Source organism: Cyprinodon variegatus, unplaced genomic scaffold, assembly GCF_000732505.1.
Source record: "Cyprinodon variegatus isolate N-32 unplaced genomic scaffold, C_variegatus-1.0 Scaffold745, whole genome shotgun sequence".
Taxonomy (NCBI): Eukaryota; Metazoa; Chordata; class Actinopteri; order Cyprinodontiformes; family Cyprinodontidae; genus Cyprinodon; species Cyprinodon variegatus.
Genome location: NW_015151198.1, coordinates 141,799 through 157,447, shown reverse-complemented (window position 1 = coordinate 157,447; position 15,649 = coordinate 141,799). Strand labels below are relative to the sequence as shown.

The following is a 15,649-nucleotide window of genomic DNA, read 5'->3' as shown; positions in this document are numbered from 1 at the left end:
ATAGCTGGATATTGGTTATTTATTCTCCAGGTGCACAGTTTTATATTATTAAAACGCCTCTTGTTGTTTTTAACGTTTTATTTTCTTTTAATTTTGCACCACTTTTGTTTTCTTTAATGTCTTTTTCAGATACTTTTAGAGGAACTCCTCCAATGACTCCCCTACTAATCTTTTTGTTCTCCACCAAGCTGCACTGAACTCTTAACCTCTCTTAAAGTCTCTTAAAGTCTCTGCAGTTTATTAACAGGTCTCCACTATAGAGGACTCTGGCACTTCTGACTTCTCCTACAAGTTTATTTATGGATTTTGTTAACTGAACCGGATTCCAATCTGCAAAAGAGTCTTTCTGATTAACTAGCTTGAATATGACTTTGTACTCATTTTGTTTGTTTCCTGTTGAATTTCTAGGTTGATCCTCAGTTGACTGTTCTGAACTGGACTCCCCTTAAATTGATCTCTGCCTTTTCCGCTTTTCCTCATTTTTTGACCCTACTCTCTTCCAATCTTCGTTGTCACCATTTTCCTCTTCCATCCCAAAGGAATTGCTGCCCGTTTCCTCGTTACTCACGGCACAGGACATTTCTGCACATGGGATTTCTATAGTGTTTGGGTGCAAGTTAAATCAGGGAATGTTTATAAAAAAATTACCTTAAATGTGTGTGCGTAGTTATTTAATTTAAATTAGTCCATCAGCTGTGTCTATTTAAGCCAGTGATTGTGTGTTTGATGAAAACTGAATGCTGTGCAGCTGAATAAACCTGCTGATACTTCAACTTCACTTTGCCTGACAAATTCATTTTCTCACTGAAAATCCAGCCGAGAGGTCGCCTGTTTACAGTACCCAATCCAGGTTTTGTCTCATCATTTCCCAAATGTTCTTCTCCGTTGTGGAAAAAACAAATGTCGCACCGGAACTCAACAAACTCAGGAGAATCTTTTCCAAAATATCTGAAGATGATAGAGACTGTCTCTGAATTCATCATCAGTAAAAGGCTAAGAGGAAGGCAAGGAACGGTTCCTGGTTTTGAATGAAAAATATAGTTTTTATTTTATCCATTAAAAGTCACTTCTCTGACTTGCTATTAATCAACATACGTAACCAAATGAGTTTAATTAATTTTATTAAGAACAATGCACAAGTATCCAAATTACCTTTACACTTTGTAAACAACACACAGCTCCACTGAGATTTTTTAAGTCCTTCTTTCCTATATCCTACTGGGGGTGAGTCTTTAAAATACTCTGCAAAAGTTGAACTAATTAACAAACACTGGCTTTAGTGAACAACCTTTTTTGAGAATTTACCATAACTTTGCTTAATAGAAGAGTGGAATCTAAAATTAAACCTTTTTTTTTCTATTTCACTGCCGGGCTTCCAAAATATGTTCAATTCAGGAGTCTGTGCTTTTCGAGATTATTTTTAGAGATGAACACAAAGGTTTCCTGTAAAGTTGAAAATATATATTTCTATAGTGATAAGCCTTTTAAATGGAACCCAGAGCAACCAGAGAATGAATGGATACAACCTTTAGAGAGTAAAACTGAAAAAAATAAATGTTTGCATCTTCTTGAAACATTTTTATTGTAGATTAAAAATAAACAATTGCACTAAAGATGTGAACAGATTTGGATCTGTTGATCAGAGATGGTCAATTAAATTCATCTAATTAACACATTTCAACGCAATAACATGTACAATAGGTAATACTGTATACATCCAGCTGTTACTCAGTAAGATTTGTTCTGCAAGAGTTTCCTTCCGAATAACGATAAAAAAATGCTGGTTGACCATTTTTAAGATGAAGCGAGAGGGTGAGGGAACTTCCATAGCCAAATGCCTCCGTCGGCGCTGCCACTGATGAGGATGCAGTTTTTCGAGCAGATCCTGGTGCAGGTAATACTGGCAGCATGAGGCATACTTGTGTGGGTTATGCTTCCTTGCAAGTAGTCCCACACTCTCAAGAGCCTGTCATCTCCCCCTAGTCATAGAGATGGATAGAAATGTTTTAAAAGCGTTAAAAAAGCTGAAAAACTGCCTTCCAGGATCAGCAGGGAGGCGAAAACATGGGTTCTGAGTAGATGAAATGGGCTGAATGAGATACAGGATTAAAAACAAACCATACTATAATAATCTTGATAATTTTTTTAATAAATAAGGAATTATGATTGTGTTGCTATAGGAACACAACCTGTTTTAATCAGAATGAGCATCATCAGCAGATGGATGATATTCAAAGCAACCTTCAGTTTCTCTTAGAAGTTTCTACTTATCTTGAGCATTTTTTAGGATTGTTTTAAATTTGAGTTCTTACTGTTCAAACTCTAAAAACAAAAAAAATAAAGTTTGAATTAACTGCAGATCTTCTCTTATAGGGAGTCAATCATAAAAGCCTATCATCAGCCTCTTTTATTCAACCTAATTTAAACAATTCACTATCCAGAAGAAATCTATAGTAATAAAAAAAAATGTTTGCTCAGAACTATGTTTGATGTTGGGATATAAACCCAGTAGAAAAGGCTTATTAAGACCGCCCAAACTATCACTGCAGACACAATGTTAGAGCAACGCTGATAGAAACAGACCCGTCACAAAGTGGTTGCCGTCCTTTGTGATGTCCAAGCTGTTGATGGCCCCTGACTGGGAACCCTCCCGTTCCCTGATGGAGGAGCCATCATACACGTGCCAGTAAGTGATCTGAGAATCAAATAAACAGAAAAAAATTAAGTTGTCATGTCAGCTATAATTACATCTGTAAATAAAAAAAGATAATATTTCTTCTATCTTAGGTTCCCTTCAATGGTTCCCTGTTAAATCCAGAGAAATAATTTAAATCCTCCTTTTCAAATATAAACTGGTGTCAAAAGTATTAATGTTTAGGACTCAAGTAGAAGTAAACACCTTTGCAGAATTTTAAGTATCAACTTAAGCTCTTTGCCCAAGTAAAAGTGTAAAAGTACAACTCTTAAAACTACTTACCGTAGTATAAAAGAAATGCAGGAAAAATGTCAAGGACAGATGCTTTAGTGCACTACCATATTAAAGAAAGGTTTTTCTACAATTCTTGATAATAACTTCCTTATACTTCATTTTCTTAGTTTTATAACTAATGGCAATAGTGTCAATTTTTATTTTGCGTCATCTTGAAAAACTATTTATTTTGGTATGTGGCGAATAACAAGTTGGTGCAGCAGCGAGATCAACCACAAAGAAATTAACTGTCTGGATAAAATAAATTATTTTGATTTAAAAAAAAATATCAATGGCTATAATGAAAAAAAGAGCTTAAATAAAGTTAAACTAACGTGCAAAGAGTAGAAAGTAGAGATAACTGCAAACAAAGTGTAAGGAAAATACAATTACTCCATAATTACTCCAGTAAAGGCTAGCCAAAATTTCTACTTAAGGAAGTAAACAAAGTATTTGTACTTTTTTACTTGACATCTCTGCATACAAAGCCAAAAACAACCAAGCTCCTTCAGATATCAGAAATATAATTGTTCCTTATGTCTATAGTTGTGTCAAGCACCATAACTGTCTCTATAGTTATGCTACTATAGGCTCAGGCTGCTGGAGGACATGGGGACCATTTTTCTCATTCTTTAGTTCAACTTCTAGTCTTTTGTCATAGCAGCTTCACCTGGCCTAAGATTCTGTTTAGCCATGACACTGTCTTGATAGGGAGGCATTAGCTGGCTGCTGCCATCAACATTTTCCATTTTAGATGATGGGTTTTGAGGGCCTTGTCCTGTTTAAACATAAATATGGGTTCAGCTTTTACTGGATGTGCTCTCTTTCATTCCTTTTGACATGAACACTGGCTCAGCTCAACAAGCTGACAAAGAAGGCCAGCTCTGTTCTAGGAACTCCTTTGGAGATTATTTCACAGAGGAAGTCTCAAAAAAGGGAAGATCATGGACCACAGGGGGCTTCCTTTTCATCAGACTCTATTGAGTCAGAGTATTCCTTGAAAAAAACCTAAAACCCTGTGAGTTACTGCAACATTGCATTTCCCTTTGAGATTGATAAGGTATAACTGAATTGAATAAATTGAATTGAATCATGCATGGGGATGTTCAGTAGAAAGGCAGTACTGAAAATAACCATTCCTGCAGAGCTGCTTGGATTACAGAACTAACCGTATCAAAATAAAATGTATTTCTTATGTTACAATATGTTTATATATATATATATATATATATATATATATATATATATATATACATATACAATATATAGAATATTTTTTACTTAATCTGACCAAACTCAGGCTGTTTGGTAGAGGAGAATGAAGGATAAGTCCAGTTTTTACATGTCAAAAGTGATGGAGACATACCAAGATTTGAAGTGATACACTTCAGATGCTGGTTTTTGTTATCACATAAAACCCAATAGAGAATATATATCAAGATTGCAGCTGTGATGTGAAAAACTCTGCGGTATTTAAAAAGAGCTAATAACGAGAACACACCTTTTTGTCAGTTCCACTGGTGACAATCTGGTGCTCATCTGGATGGTAGCACACGGTCTTGAAGAAAGTGCTGGCAATCACACTTTGAAGGCTATCAAAACATCTGAATGAGGAGACACAGAAGAGAGGTGGAGAGTTTAAAGTATGAACACAGCTTCTCCATCTGGAAATTTGATGGACAGGTCTGTGCCAAGTGTAAAGTTTGGTGAAGGGGGGATTACCGGTATGGTTGGGGGTTGTTTTTCAGGAGCTATGCTTGGCCCCTTAGGTCCAGTGAAAGGAACTTTGAATAGATAGTTTTAGATGTTTAAATGCTCCCTACTATGTAGTAACAGTTTGGGGCTGAACCCACCCAATTCCAAAATGACTGTGCATCACTGCAGAGCCTGGTATGGATGAATTTGACAGGCCTGCAACAGAGTCTTGACCTTGAACCAATAGAACACATTTTGGATGGATTAGAGCAGAGATTGAGAGCCAGACCTTCTCATCCCTGTGTGACCACAGAAATGCATTTATAGAGGAATGATTAAATTTCCCATAAACACTTCTAAACCTTATGAACAGCCTTCCCAGAAGAGTTGAAGCTGCTCTACCCTTCAAAGGTTGAACCACCGTCATATTGCACCCTATGGATTCATTAGATGTCACTGAAGCTCATACTGTATGTGAGTCAAGGCAGGGGCGTGGATACTTTATAATGGATAGAAGATTATGAAATAGAGAGTGGTGTTCTATTTAGGTCTGTCTCTAAAGAATGCAGAGGTGTTTGAATTAAACTCCATGATCAAATAAAGCAGAATAATGACTCCTCACCTGATCTAAGCAGAATCAAACCTTCTGTGTGATGGTGCCTTCACACCCAAAACGAACACTGAATATTTCTTTTGCTATTGCTCACCTTGAAATTCACCTGGCTAGAAAGCAATTTGTATGCTAGGCTAAAGGCTCCAGTACTTCATCATGATTGCTGGTTGTTGTTTCACATCAACAAGGTGGACATGGATTCCACTGAGTGACTTGCAGTGCTTTTCTTCAATTTTAAAAGCAGAAAGAAGCCAACAGCATCCACAGGTTCAACAGAGACTGAACAAGTATGGAGAATACCACCACCTCCTGCAGGAGGCTGCTGGACAGAGAACACCATGGCAGGTACGAGGCAGTGGCTTGCCGATGCTAGCTCAGAAGGAAAGCGAAAGAGGACAGCAGTACATCAGAAAAGTCAGGCGTTGAGCATGGCACTAGTGCTATGGCTACAGCTATGGCCTGCTGATGTGTGTGCTGGAGGTGTGATGTTAAAACAGCTAGGAGAATTTCCATTAAGAAAAGCTTGTCTCGCTGTCTCCTTCACAGTAGGTCACACACATCTAGTCCCAGACTGGATTATCAAACACGAATGAAAGGAAAATTTTCATTTTTTTATATTTTTGCGACTGTTTCCTTGTCAATACTGATAAAAAATATTTAGAGATGAAGTGTTTTAGTCTGTATTCCTTCCAGTTGGGAAGTCTGGTCCAGATGGGCTACTCACTCTAAGTCCCAGATGATGCAGGTGCCACCAGCACTGGCTGTGACGCACTCTTTGTCATCACTCCTGATTTTGATGCAGGACACAAGGGCTTCGTGCTTTTTCATGATCGCCAGAAGGCGGTGGGTGTGAGGCAGAAGTTCCCAAACACACACCTATAAATGGGAAGAGAATTAAACGTATTAATCACCTTCCCCCATTCTTAATCTTTTATGTTAATAAAGGCTTTAAAAATATAATCCTTATTTTAGCATTTTGTAAGAAGCTCACATAGAGGAACCATAGAAGACACATTTTCCAGTAACAATTTTGTAGGTTACTATGAATTTTTAACATATTATGAATGGCAAATTTTAAATAAATAAGAAAATGACAACATATTTAGGCCAAAAGGTTCAACTCTTTATGGATTCCTGTAAAGAAGCTTGGAAAATGAACATTAGAATATACTGACCTCCCCATCTCCTCCTCCGCTGACAATCTTCTTACAGTCTCTGGTGCCAGCGATGGCCGTTCCACCCATTTTGTGAGCATTGTTAATGGTGAGCATCAGCCTCCCACTTTTTGGTCCAAAGACCCGGATCTTACCATCATTCCATGCTAAAATGAAATAAAATTGTGCTTACAACGTTGTAAGGGTCAGAAATAATTTTTATGTTTTTAATAACAATTTGTATTCCATACTTTAGTGTTTTTCAGGTTTGGTTTCAAACCTCAACATACAAGGACCTACAGTACATGTAGAACATCATGAGTGGCTAAAAGTTAACAGCATTGATAATCTTGCATTTCCTTCACAATAATATAGAAACCTGTGGTTGCCAGCAACATCTGGTGCAGTTTCTGGTTCTAATGTGACTCAAAACTGCAGCTGGGTAGCTCAGGTGGTGAGTCACCCATCCTGCAAACAGGAAGCCTGGGTTTGTATCCCAGCTGGGGGGATGGAGCTGCAAATGTGGATAAACTAACGCCTGCTTTAGGGAGTGGCAGACTAGTGCTTAGGGCTTTGCGCTTGGAATCCTGAGGTTCTGAGTTCAAGCCCCACTCCCACAGACTCTGGGTCCCTGAGCAAGACACCTAACCCCACACTGCTCCCAGTGCTCTGCACAATGGCCCACTGCTCCCGGAGGTCAGGGGTTAAATGCAGGACGTTAATTTTGTTGCTCTGTGCTTGTGACAGTGTAATGAAATAAAATGCTTGAAAGAAAATAGTTTGCAGACACTGTACATGGACAACATAAATCTCACCACTGATGATGCTGTTTCCATCAGTCATGAAATCCAGGCAGTTGCAGATCATGTTGGGCACCTTGATGCGCAGCAGTTCTGTCGGCATTCCTACGCGCCACACTCTGATGTCTTCCACAGAACAAGTTGCAAACAACTCAGAGGTGCCACTAGAAAGCAAACATTGATGATTGATGTTGCATCAGTAGGTCAGCCTCTAATGAGCAGACTAAATGATTTAGGTATTGCTGAAGAAATTTGCCCATAATAAAAAAAAGTGATTCAGAAATGAAACTTTGAAGATCTCCCTATTAAAAAAATGTTTTGAAAGTAACTTTCTCAGATCTTATTTTTCATCAGAAATTTTAAATGAGATTTTATTTTCCGAAACTCTATTTTTTAAACAATTTTAGTTTAAAGTTTTATATTTCCCTAAAAAAATCTTAATCTGAGAAAACAGCAAAGTAACTCTCAAAGCCTTTTTTCTAATAAGATATTTCTTAAAGTTTAATTTCTGAATTGCATTTTCTTTAAACTTCCATGTGAAAACTTTGTCTTTGATTACTTTACAGTGAATCATGTTAGTCAAAGTTATAAAATTGAAAAACCTGATATTTATGAGACGAAACATTTCCTTACCGTTACGACAAACCTTTTAATAAGAAAACAACCAAAACAAAACGCCATGAATGAAGTGTCCAATCCAAAAGACAAGAACTGTTTTTAAAATTGCTTACAGATGTCTATATCTGTATCTGTTTTAGTTTAATTTAATAAGTGAACTTTTCAAAAGCTTACAAAATAAGACTCGCTACTAAAATACAAATATTCAAGTGACCATAAGTAAGTCCAGCGGATTCCCAAACAGCTTCTTCCCCGCTACCATCAGACAGCTGCACTGTTGAGAAAACCCTAAATCATGTCACAGACTCTGCCTCACACTGATAACACCAAACTAAAACACTGCATCTTTGCACCATATATATTTAATGCTCTGAACTTCCATATCAATGCGTTTTTTGCACCATATTTTTTTCTCCCACACTGTTTACATCTGATCACTGCTGCACTTTAAGAAACGGAAAGGTCATGAAACGAAATGTAAAGGTACAAAACGAAAATTTCGTTTTGTATAGACTCTGTGTATACAAATATACAATATATAAAACCTGCAGCCAGTTGAGGTTTTATGAATTCTCCTACAGGAAGAACTGCCCCTTTAAAACCTGATGTCAAATGGCTGCTGTGTCTGAAATTGGGAAGAGGATCTGTTTCAGTCTAAGGCTACGTTCACACTGCAGGCCTTGATGCCCTAAATGTATTTCCAAATATATTTGACTTGTATGTGATTTCCTGTGTGAACTGCAGTCATACAACACAAGTGTCCCGCATGTGCAGTAGAGGACGCAATGACGTCACAGGCCAGCATGCTCTTTTTTTCTGGAAGTAAACATGGATGGTAGTGCCGGCGCGCATCTAGCGTCCTTTTCCAACCATAAAACCTCAATCTTTTCAATATGGTTAAACATAAATACTGCTCTCCACATCATCATCTGCCATGGTTGTTGTTTTTCTTTCCGCTTCTGCGTAGCAAGACGCATAATAGTGACCTTTGTCGGGTATTAATGATAATAATTCACACACAGGTCGCATTTGAAAAGATCAGATTGGTATCGGAATCAGGACCACATAGCCAACTGGCCTGGGTCGCATATGGGCAAAAAAATTGGATTAGGTTCACTCAACGCTGTAGTGTGAACGTAGCCTAAATGTAATTTTGAGACAATCCAACGCAAGAAGTAGAGCCTGCTGTCTGATACACCGCTGATTCCCTCTAAATCTCTCGCTGAAAATCTTTACAAGGACAGAAAAGCAGCAGCGAAGCAGAAGTTCTGCCAAATTTCTGCTTTTGGTTTGAGCTAACTCAGACAGAAAGGTTGTCCTGCACATGATAGACTGTATTTAAGTTCATAAATACATCCATTTGAGTTAACAAAGGTGTGATCAGTGATGTTTTTCTGATTTCCTGCCTGATTAAAACTTACAGAGGAATGGCTATGTCGTTGACGGCACCCACATGGCCGGTGGAAATGAGCTCAGCCTCCAAATCATCAAAATTGAGGCGGTACATCTGAGCCCCCTCTGTGCCAACAAAGAGCAGCTTCCCCTCTTTGCTGCCATCGATTGAGGTCACCCCCTTCTCCAGCTGGACTTGCCTATCAGAAGAGAGGGAGGTAGGAAAGGAAAGTCATTTGAACGGAATGTGAAATTAGCAGAATTCACAGTAAAATGTCCCTCTACTGAAAATAGGATGATCCAAACAATGTCACATAAAACTAACCTGATGGTTTTTAAGTCATCACTGGAGCACAGAGCCAAGATGCCAGAACCAGAACCCACAAGCAGTTTTCCGGATTCCATCTTGAGAACATTGACACCCTAAAAAGACAACACAATGTATAATGTGAAAGAAAACAAAAAATAACAAAAAGCATCATGCAGAGGGGACAGGTGAGGGAGAACATTTTAAAACATTTAACTGTTGTTATAAAGCAAAAATACATATGTTAAAATCATTTCCCCGAAGGACAGGGAAGGAGAATTAGCCAGAGATTTCAATTTAATATCAAAGCAGTTTGTTTATATATCGCCATTTTACATCACATCTCATCTTCTATCTCTAAGCTCTTTACAGAGACAATTGGCTCTAAGCACAACTCTACTACTTCCCAAACTTTAGGCAGCTGTTTTGTTTCCTGTACTTTTCTACTGGATGAACTGATTAATCCAGGTGTGCCCGACCTCAGTAACCATGGCCAGACACACCTGGATTAATCAGTTCATCCAGTAATGAACAGGATGAAAGAGACCACATCCAGTGATGCTGCATTCATACCAAAAGAGTTTAGAGTGAATGGAGCGGCTTGTTTCCATGCTAGATCTATGGTGGGCATCTGATTGGTAGCATAATATGAAGGGACTCTGGTTGTGACGCCTTACCATGTTGTACTTTGCTTTAATCGGACCATGTTGATTCAGGATCTTGGTCGCCATGTTGATTTTCAATATGTCTCCACTTGTAGTGCCACAGAACATATAGCGATCGTCTTCTGAAATCTGTAACACAGAGCAGCCTCTGAACTTACAATACAAGGTGTATTGCACATCTAAGACAAACGGAGGTGAAGGAATCCTTATAGAGCCATGATTAACAAAGAATGTAAACACACCTCTATACATTTCACAATCCTGGTCAGCTTGCCTGTTTTGCACTCAGTGGGTATTATCTTTCTCCTGGCAACGTCCAACTGCCAGACTCGCAGTGTTCCACTGCCAAAAGATAGCAATAAGTCAAACTTTGTTGGGTGAAAAGACAAGGTATTTCATAACCCTATCAAGTACCAGCCGAAGCTACAAGAACAATCTGAAGAGTGCTGCAGTTCTGATTTTTAGCCACAGGTAGCAGTATCATTAGAAAACCTCTTTAAATAAAACTACAAACTACGTAGCTACCCAATAACAAAAGTTCTGCACACCACTAGGGAGAGCAGACCATCACTTAATATAGGACCAGATCATTTGTCATTGAATACTATAGAGGCTAAACCACCCCTGTAGATTTCGGAAAAATTATTATTAAATATGCATTCTCAAACTTCATCAATGTATTCATTAAACTGCATTAATCAGCTTTTTATGCCTTTCTCAGATGCAATCTTCCCTCTGCTTTGGAGCAGCAGGACACTGTCTGTCAGTCTCTATGAGAAATCTTAGTTGAGGTTTGAGCCTCTTTCTATTGAGCACTGAGAAAATTGAGCCCTGATTGGATAACACGCCAAAATACGTCCCTTCCTGTGAGGCTAACATCTCAGCAGTCTATGGAGGAGGGATTGGTCATGAAGCTGGCTGCCTGATGCTGAATGGCCAAAATACTTCAGAATTTCTGACTGAGAGTGGCCAGATAACGAGGAGGTTTTCCTTACGAGCACCTGTAGCCAACTTAGTCATTCCTTTATCTCAAGGTATCTTAAGGTACCTTGATGTATCTCAGACATGGACTTGGGAATGACTTTAAACCTAGACTGACCTTGTTCCTGTTCTAAACCAGTCCGGGCAGGCTAACTGCTGCTTGCATAATAAGGAAATAACATTGGGGTTTTTGCTGTTTGTACTTCAAAACATACAAAGAACAGATTTACTAAAAGAAGATGAACATTATATTCTCTTACTTCTATGATTTTACTAGACTTTACATGCTAACACTAACCCTAACCCAGCTATATTGAATTTTAGGTAAAGATGGCTCTAGCTCCGATCCGAACTTTTGGATGCACTAAACATAAAGACCAAATTAATGAGATTTTGTTTCTTTTAATGGCACACTGAAACAGACTAGAAAGTCCAAATGTTGTTACAATTGCGGACAGAAACCCTTCTTTTTACGAATCATTTTACAGAATTAGAGATAGACGTTTTGAACAAACCTGCCGGCCGAAGTGAAGATGTTATCATCGGAGTTGGAGTATCTAACGGTGAGGCAGAAACCGGCACTACAGGCTGAGGCTGGGCTTCCACAGATGTATTCTTTGGTCTCAAGGTTCCATAAGACGATGCTAAGACAAGGCATAGTCAACACTGGGTATGTACTGTTGATCACATGTTCTGTCCCTGTGAGTGCCAGATTTATTAGGGCTCTGTATATTTTAAAGCCTTGCAGTTTACCTGTTATTATCTATGCCCCCAAGAGAAACCAGGTACTTGTCACTGGGAGAGAAGGCAACCCCTTCCACCTTAGCTGTGTGGAAAAACAGCTCGGCATAGATTGTTCTCTCTGCAAAATTCCAGATAATCACTGGTGCCTAGAAACAGGTGGATCTGTAATTGGAGACCATTAAACACTCAACAACGAAAAGGTGTTGTTAATATAATACCTTAAAGCCTCTAAGGCTGATGTGGCCAGAGGCAATGTAGGATCCACTTTTGGAGACGGAAATGCAGGAGACGTTGTCGGAGTGTCGCAGAAACTCCTGCTTGCCGTCCTCTATTCCCTTCAGCATTACAATATTTCCAAGAGGATAGATCAGATGCTTCTTGTCTGGATGAAGTCTCAAGCCAGAGGGAACACATCCTGACAAAATGCATGACAGAAGGACAACTACCATGAAAGTTAGGCATCATTACATTTACATTACATATACATTCTTGAAACTATAAGATATTTTTCTAACTTATTATAACATATTAATATTTTACATCAGGTCTCTTTGCAGGTTATAGAGCCGAATGTCCAAAGTGTTTTATTATCAATTAAAATAAGCTAAAATATTCAACTACTAGAATATATTTATAATTAATAATATAATATAAAACAAAATTTCTTTCAAATCTTTGATATAAAAGGAGAACTTTCTGTTGAGACTTGAATTAGGTTGCGTCCACATTTATCAGTAGGTCTACAACAATTCATAGTCATTAATCGATAATTGAAATTATTTTCCACTAATTTAGCAAACATACCATTAGCTGAAAGAGCAACCCACTCAGAGAAGTATTAAAACTAAATTATTTCTAAAAAAGCAAACATTTTACATTCAAGATGAAAAACCTTTTTTTTGTCTGTCCTTCAATATGTTCTACCCAGAACTCCTCAAGTGGCACAGTTTTAGTTTAACCTGGTTTCAATTCTGTAAAAAACCTTCTTTAAAAAACCTTGTGCCATCCAATGATTAGTAAAAAACTGACAGATTAATCAACCAAAAGAATAATCATTAGTTGCAACCCTAATCTCTACTGAAAATGGTATATGTCTCCCACCAGGTGCACATTATTGTCCGTCACTATATCACATAAATAGTTTTATAGTGTATTTTGGTGCTCCTGACTGTTAAAGGAAGAGAGAATCCTCATGTTGAGACAGTAACTGAGATCCCCTTAGAAATGAGACCAGAGTTTATGCAGTGCAGTGAGAGGTCTCAAAAAAGCTGCAATTCCACTTTGCACTTTGTGTTCCCCTCACTATACAAAAAACATTTTACATGAGGATGACATTTAAGACAACTTCCTTCTAGCCCGGTCTTGCTGCCCCAATCAATTTATCTTAAAAGCAGAGAGTGAGATGCTAAAGGGTGTTTTAAATAACGAAAGCATCAAAATCAGGCTCGGCTTCAAGTTTAAGCGTCGGCCTGTAAATCCAAAATATGTCTTCAATCATTTAGCAGGAGGAAGACTTTTTTCTTTCGAACTATGAATAACAAAATGGAAGATTCGTAATTTTTTTTTAATGTGTCGATCTCACACGAACTTACACTGTACATATTCCTGACCGATAATTAAGTGCACCATTTAATGTGTCTTATTTCTGCATTAATCAAGTTTTTTTTGGGATTGGTTAAGAGTCCATCATTTTTCAGATTAGAATTTTACTTAATTTATTAATATTGTGCCAATTCACACCATATGTAATCTCAAGAGAGACCATAAATACTTTAATTTAAAAAAAAGGAAACGGTGAAATAGATCCACAGTAGCTATGTCTAGGAATGAACCAGCTGAGCAGATAAGCTCTGAGCCAGTTTTCATGTCAAAGGGGAGGGAAAGGGAAACATACAGTAGATCACAGTAAAAGCTGAATCCATAGCTATATGTAGGAAAGAAACAGGACTAAACACTGAAAACAGGTCCAACTTTGACACCTAAGTTTTTGACGGCAGCAGCCAAGCTGCCTCCCTCCAAGATGGTGTCACAGGTAGGGATGGGCACCATAATGGTTCAGGGGCAGACGAGCTTCCGCCTTATCCTCCCTCGGTATCATTTCACTTCTCACAGACACCCAGGCAACATTGTATTGCTGTTCTGCTGCTAAATCAGTCTTTACTATAATCAACACTGCTGTAAATGTAGCAACTTTGTCACTAGAATTAATGACTTAACAGACTGTTTTAGTTACGTCTTAATGTCTCTAAAAGTACCTAAGGATGATTCTAGTGTGTTTTGGTCTTATTCAAGACTGGGGTGAGAATTTTTTTTTTGTTTTGCAGTTTACTGTCTTTAAAGCTTTCTTTTCACTGACGCCATCAAACTGTCACACCTTCAAACAAACTCACATCTCATCCAGTGTGGGTTACTCTGCTATCCCTTAGTTAAATTAAATCATATATACGTATAAAAAAATAATAAGAGTAATATATATATACATGTATATATGTATATATATATATATATATATACTTAAGTTCATAGTTTACAGTTTGATGAGTGCTTTCTCACCTCTACAAAAATACATTACAACATACTTTTATGAAGATATAGCGTTTCAACATATATAATGTCATGTATTTTTTGTTTTGTTTAGATATTTATAAGCAAATAAATGTTCTTTTTTTTATTTATTGTGCTTTTGTTCCAATTTTTTTCTTTCAAAAATTCAAAGTTTAGGAATTGCTTAATTTGATACCTTCGAAAATTATTGAAGCTAAAATGAATTTTACTGAATTAAACAGAATCAATGAGCATTTTGTTCAGATCTACACACTTTTTATAGAAATTAAAATCAGTATAGGCACTTCATTAATTATATATATTCATCTAATAAATAATTAATAACAATATTTCATCTTCATGTTTTCGTTATTTAGGAAAACGTACCGTTGAAGCCGATAACAGCTTTCAGCTCCAGCTGAAGAATGTTTTGCGTTTCATCATCCATGGGTAAAAAAGTTAACAACTAACTTCTAACAACCAGAAATAACTAACACCCACTCACGAAAAGTTCAGAGAAAAGTAATTAATAGTTAATATCCTAAAAGTTTCAGGCCAAAGTTATATTTCCAAAACAGGACGGACTAAACCAGCTACAAACAAGCCGTTGCCTAGCAACAGCGAACTGCCGCAATACGGTCTTCCATGTGCTGCATTCACGTGCTTCGGAAATGTTGCTTTATCATAGTTTCTGTCTCAAATGATCAAACTAGAGACGCTCCGGAAGAAAGCTATAGCTTTAAGCATGGGTTTCATACCTTTATTTTGAAATACAGGTAATAAAAACCACACTATGAAGATAGTAGATCTTCGATCATCTAAAATCTTTGGATCTTCTGGATCACCTTGGATTCTGAAACACAACATTTAATCTACGTAAAACGAATGTATTACAAAAACTGATGCAAGAAAAACAAAAACTAGTAGGCTACTACTACTACTACTTTCTAAGATGAGGCAAATATTCCATTTCCCACCCATGAAGCTTTTTCAATTCAAAATGTCAGGAATAGCCTTGAGTTCGAGGTTTTGACGGGCTACAATATAAAATTTAAAAAAACTCAATGCTATTCCTGACATTTTGAATTAAAAAAAGCTTAAATTAGTGTAACAAGATCTGAGGACAATTTCATATATATATATATATATATATATATATATATATATA

General features: G+C 37.5%; 1 protein-coding gene across 1 annotated transcript; it reads right to left on the bottom strand.

Moving 5' to 3' along the window:
• Window positions 1-1,653: 1,653 nt before the first annotated feature.
• cfap52 (cilia and flagella associated protein 52) lies at window positions 1,654-15,049 on the bottom strand. Its single transcript, XM_015395538.1, has 14 exons — window positions 14,869-15,049; window positions 12,156-12,352; window positions 11,947-12,083; window positions 11,709-11,837; window positions 10,455-10,554; window positions 10,225-10,341; window positions 9,566-9,663; window positions 9,270-9,440; window positions 7,246-7,394; window positions 6,452-6,597; window positions 6,001-6,152; window positions 4,470-4,572; window positions 2,584-2,695; window positions 1,654-1,979 (listed from the first exon to the last, which is right to left on the bottom strand). The coding sequence occupies exons 1-14, from the start codon at window positions 14,927-14,929 to the stop codon at window positions 1,795-1,797; spliced, it is 1,857 nt and encodes a 618-aa protein (XP_015251024.1). The 5' UTR covers window positions 14,930-15,049; the 3' UTR covers window positions 1,654-1,794.
• Window positions 15,050-15,649: the final 600 nt, after the last annotated feature.

Coding starts and splice junctions, on each gene's coding strand:
- cfap52 (XM_015395538.1), bottom strand. CDS start 14,929: ATGGATGATGAAACGCAAAACATTCTTCAGCTGGAGCTGAAAGCTGTT. Junction 9,664..10,224: donor TTAAAGCAAAGTACAACATG/GTAAGGCGTCAC, acceptor TTGTCTTTTTAG/GGTGTCAATGTTCTCAAGAT. Junction 6,598..7,245: donor TGGAAACAGCATCATCAGTG/GTGAGATTTATG, acceptor ATTTCATTTTAG/CATGGAATGATGGTAAGATC.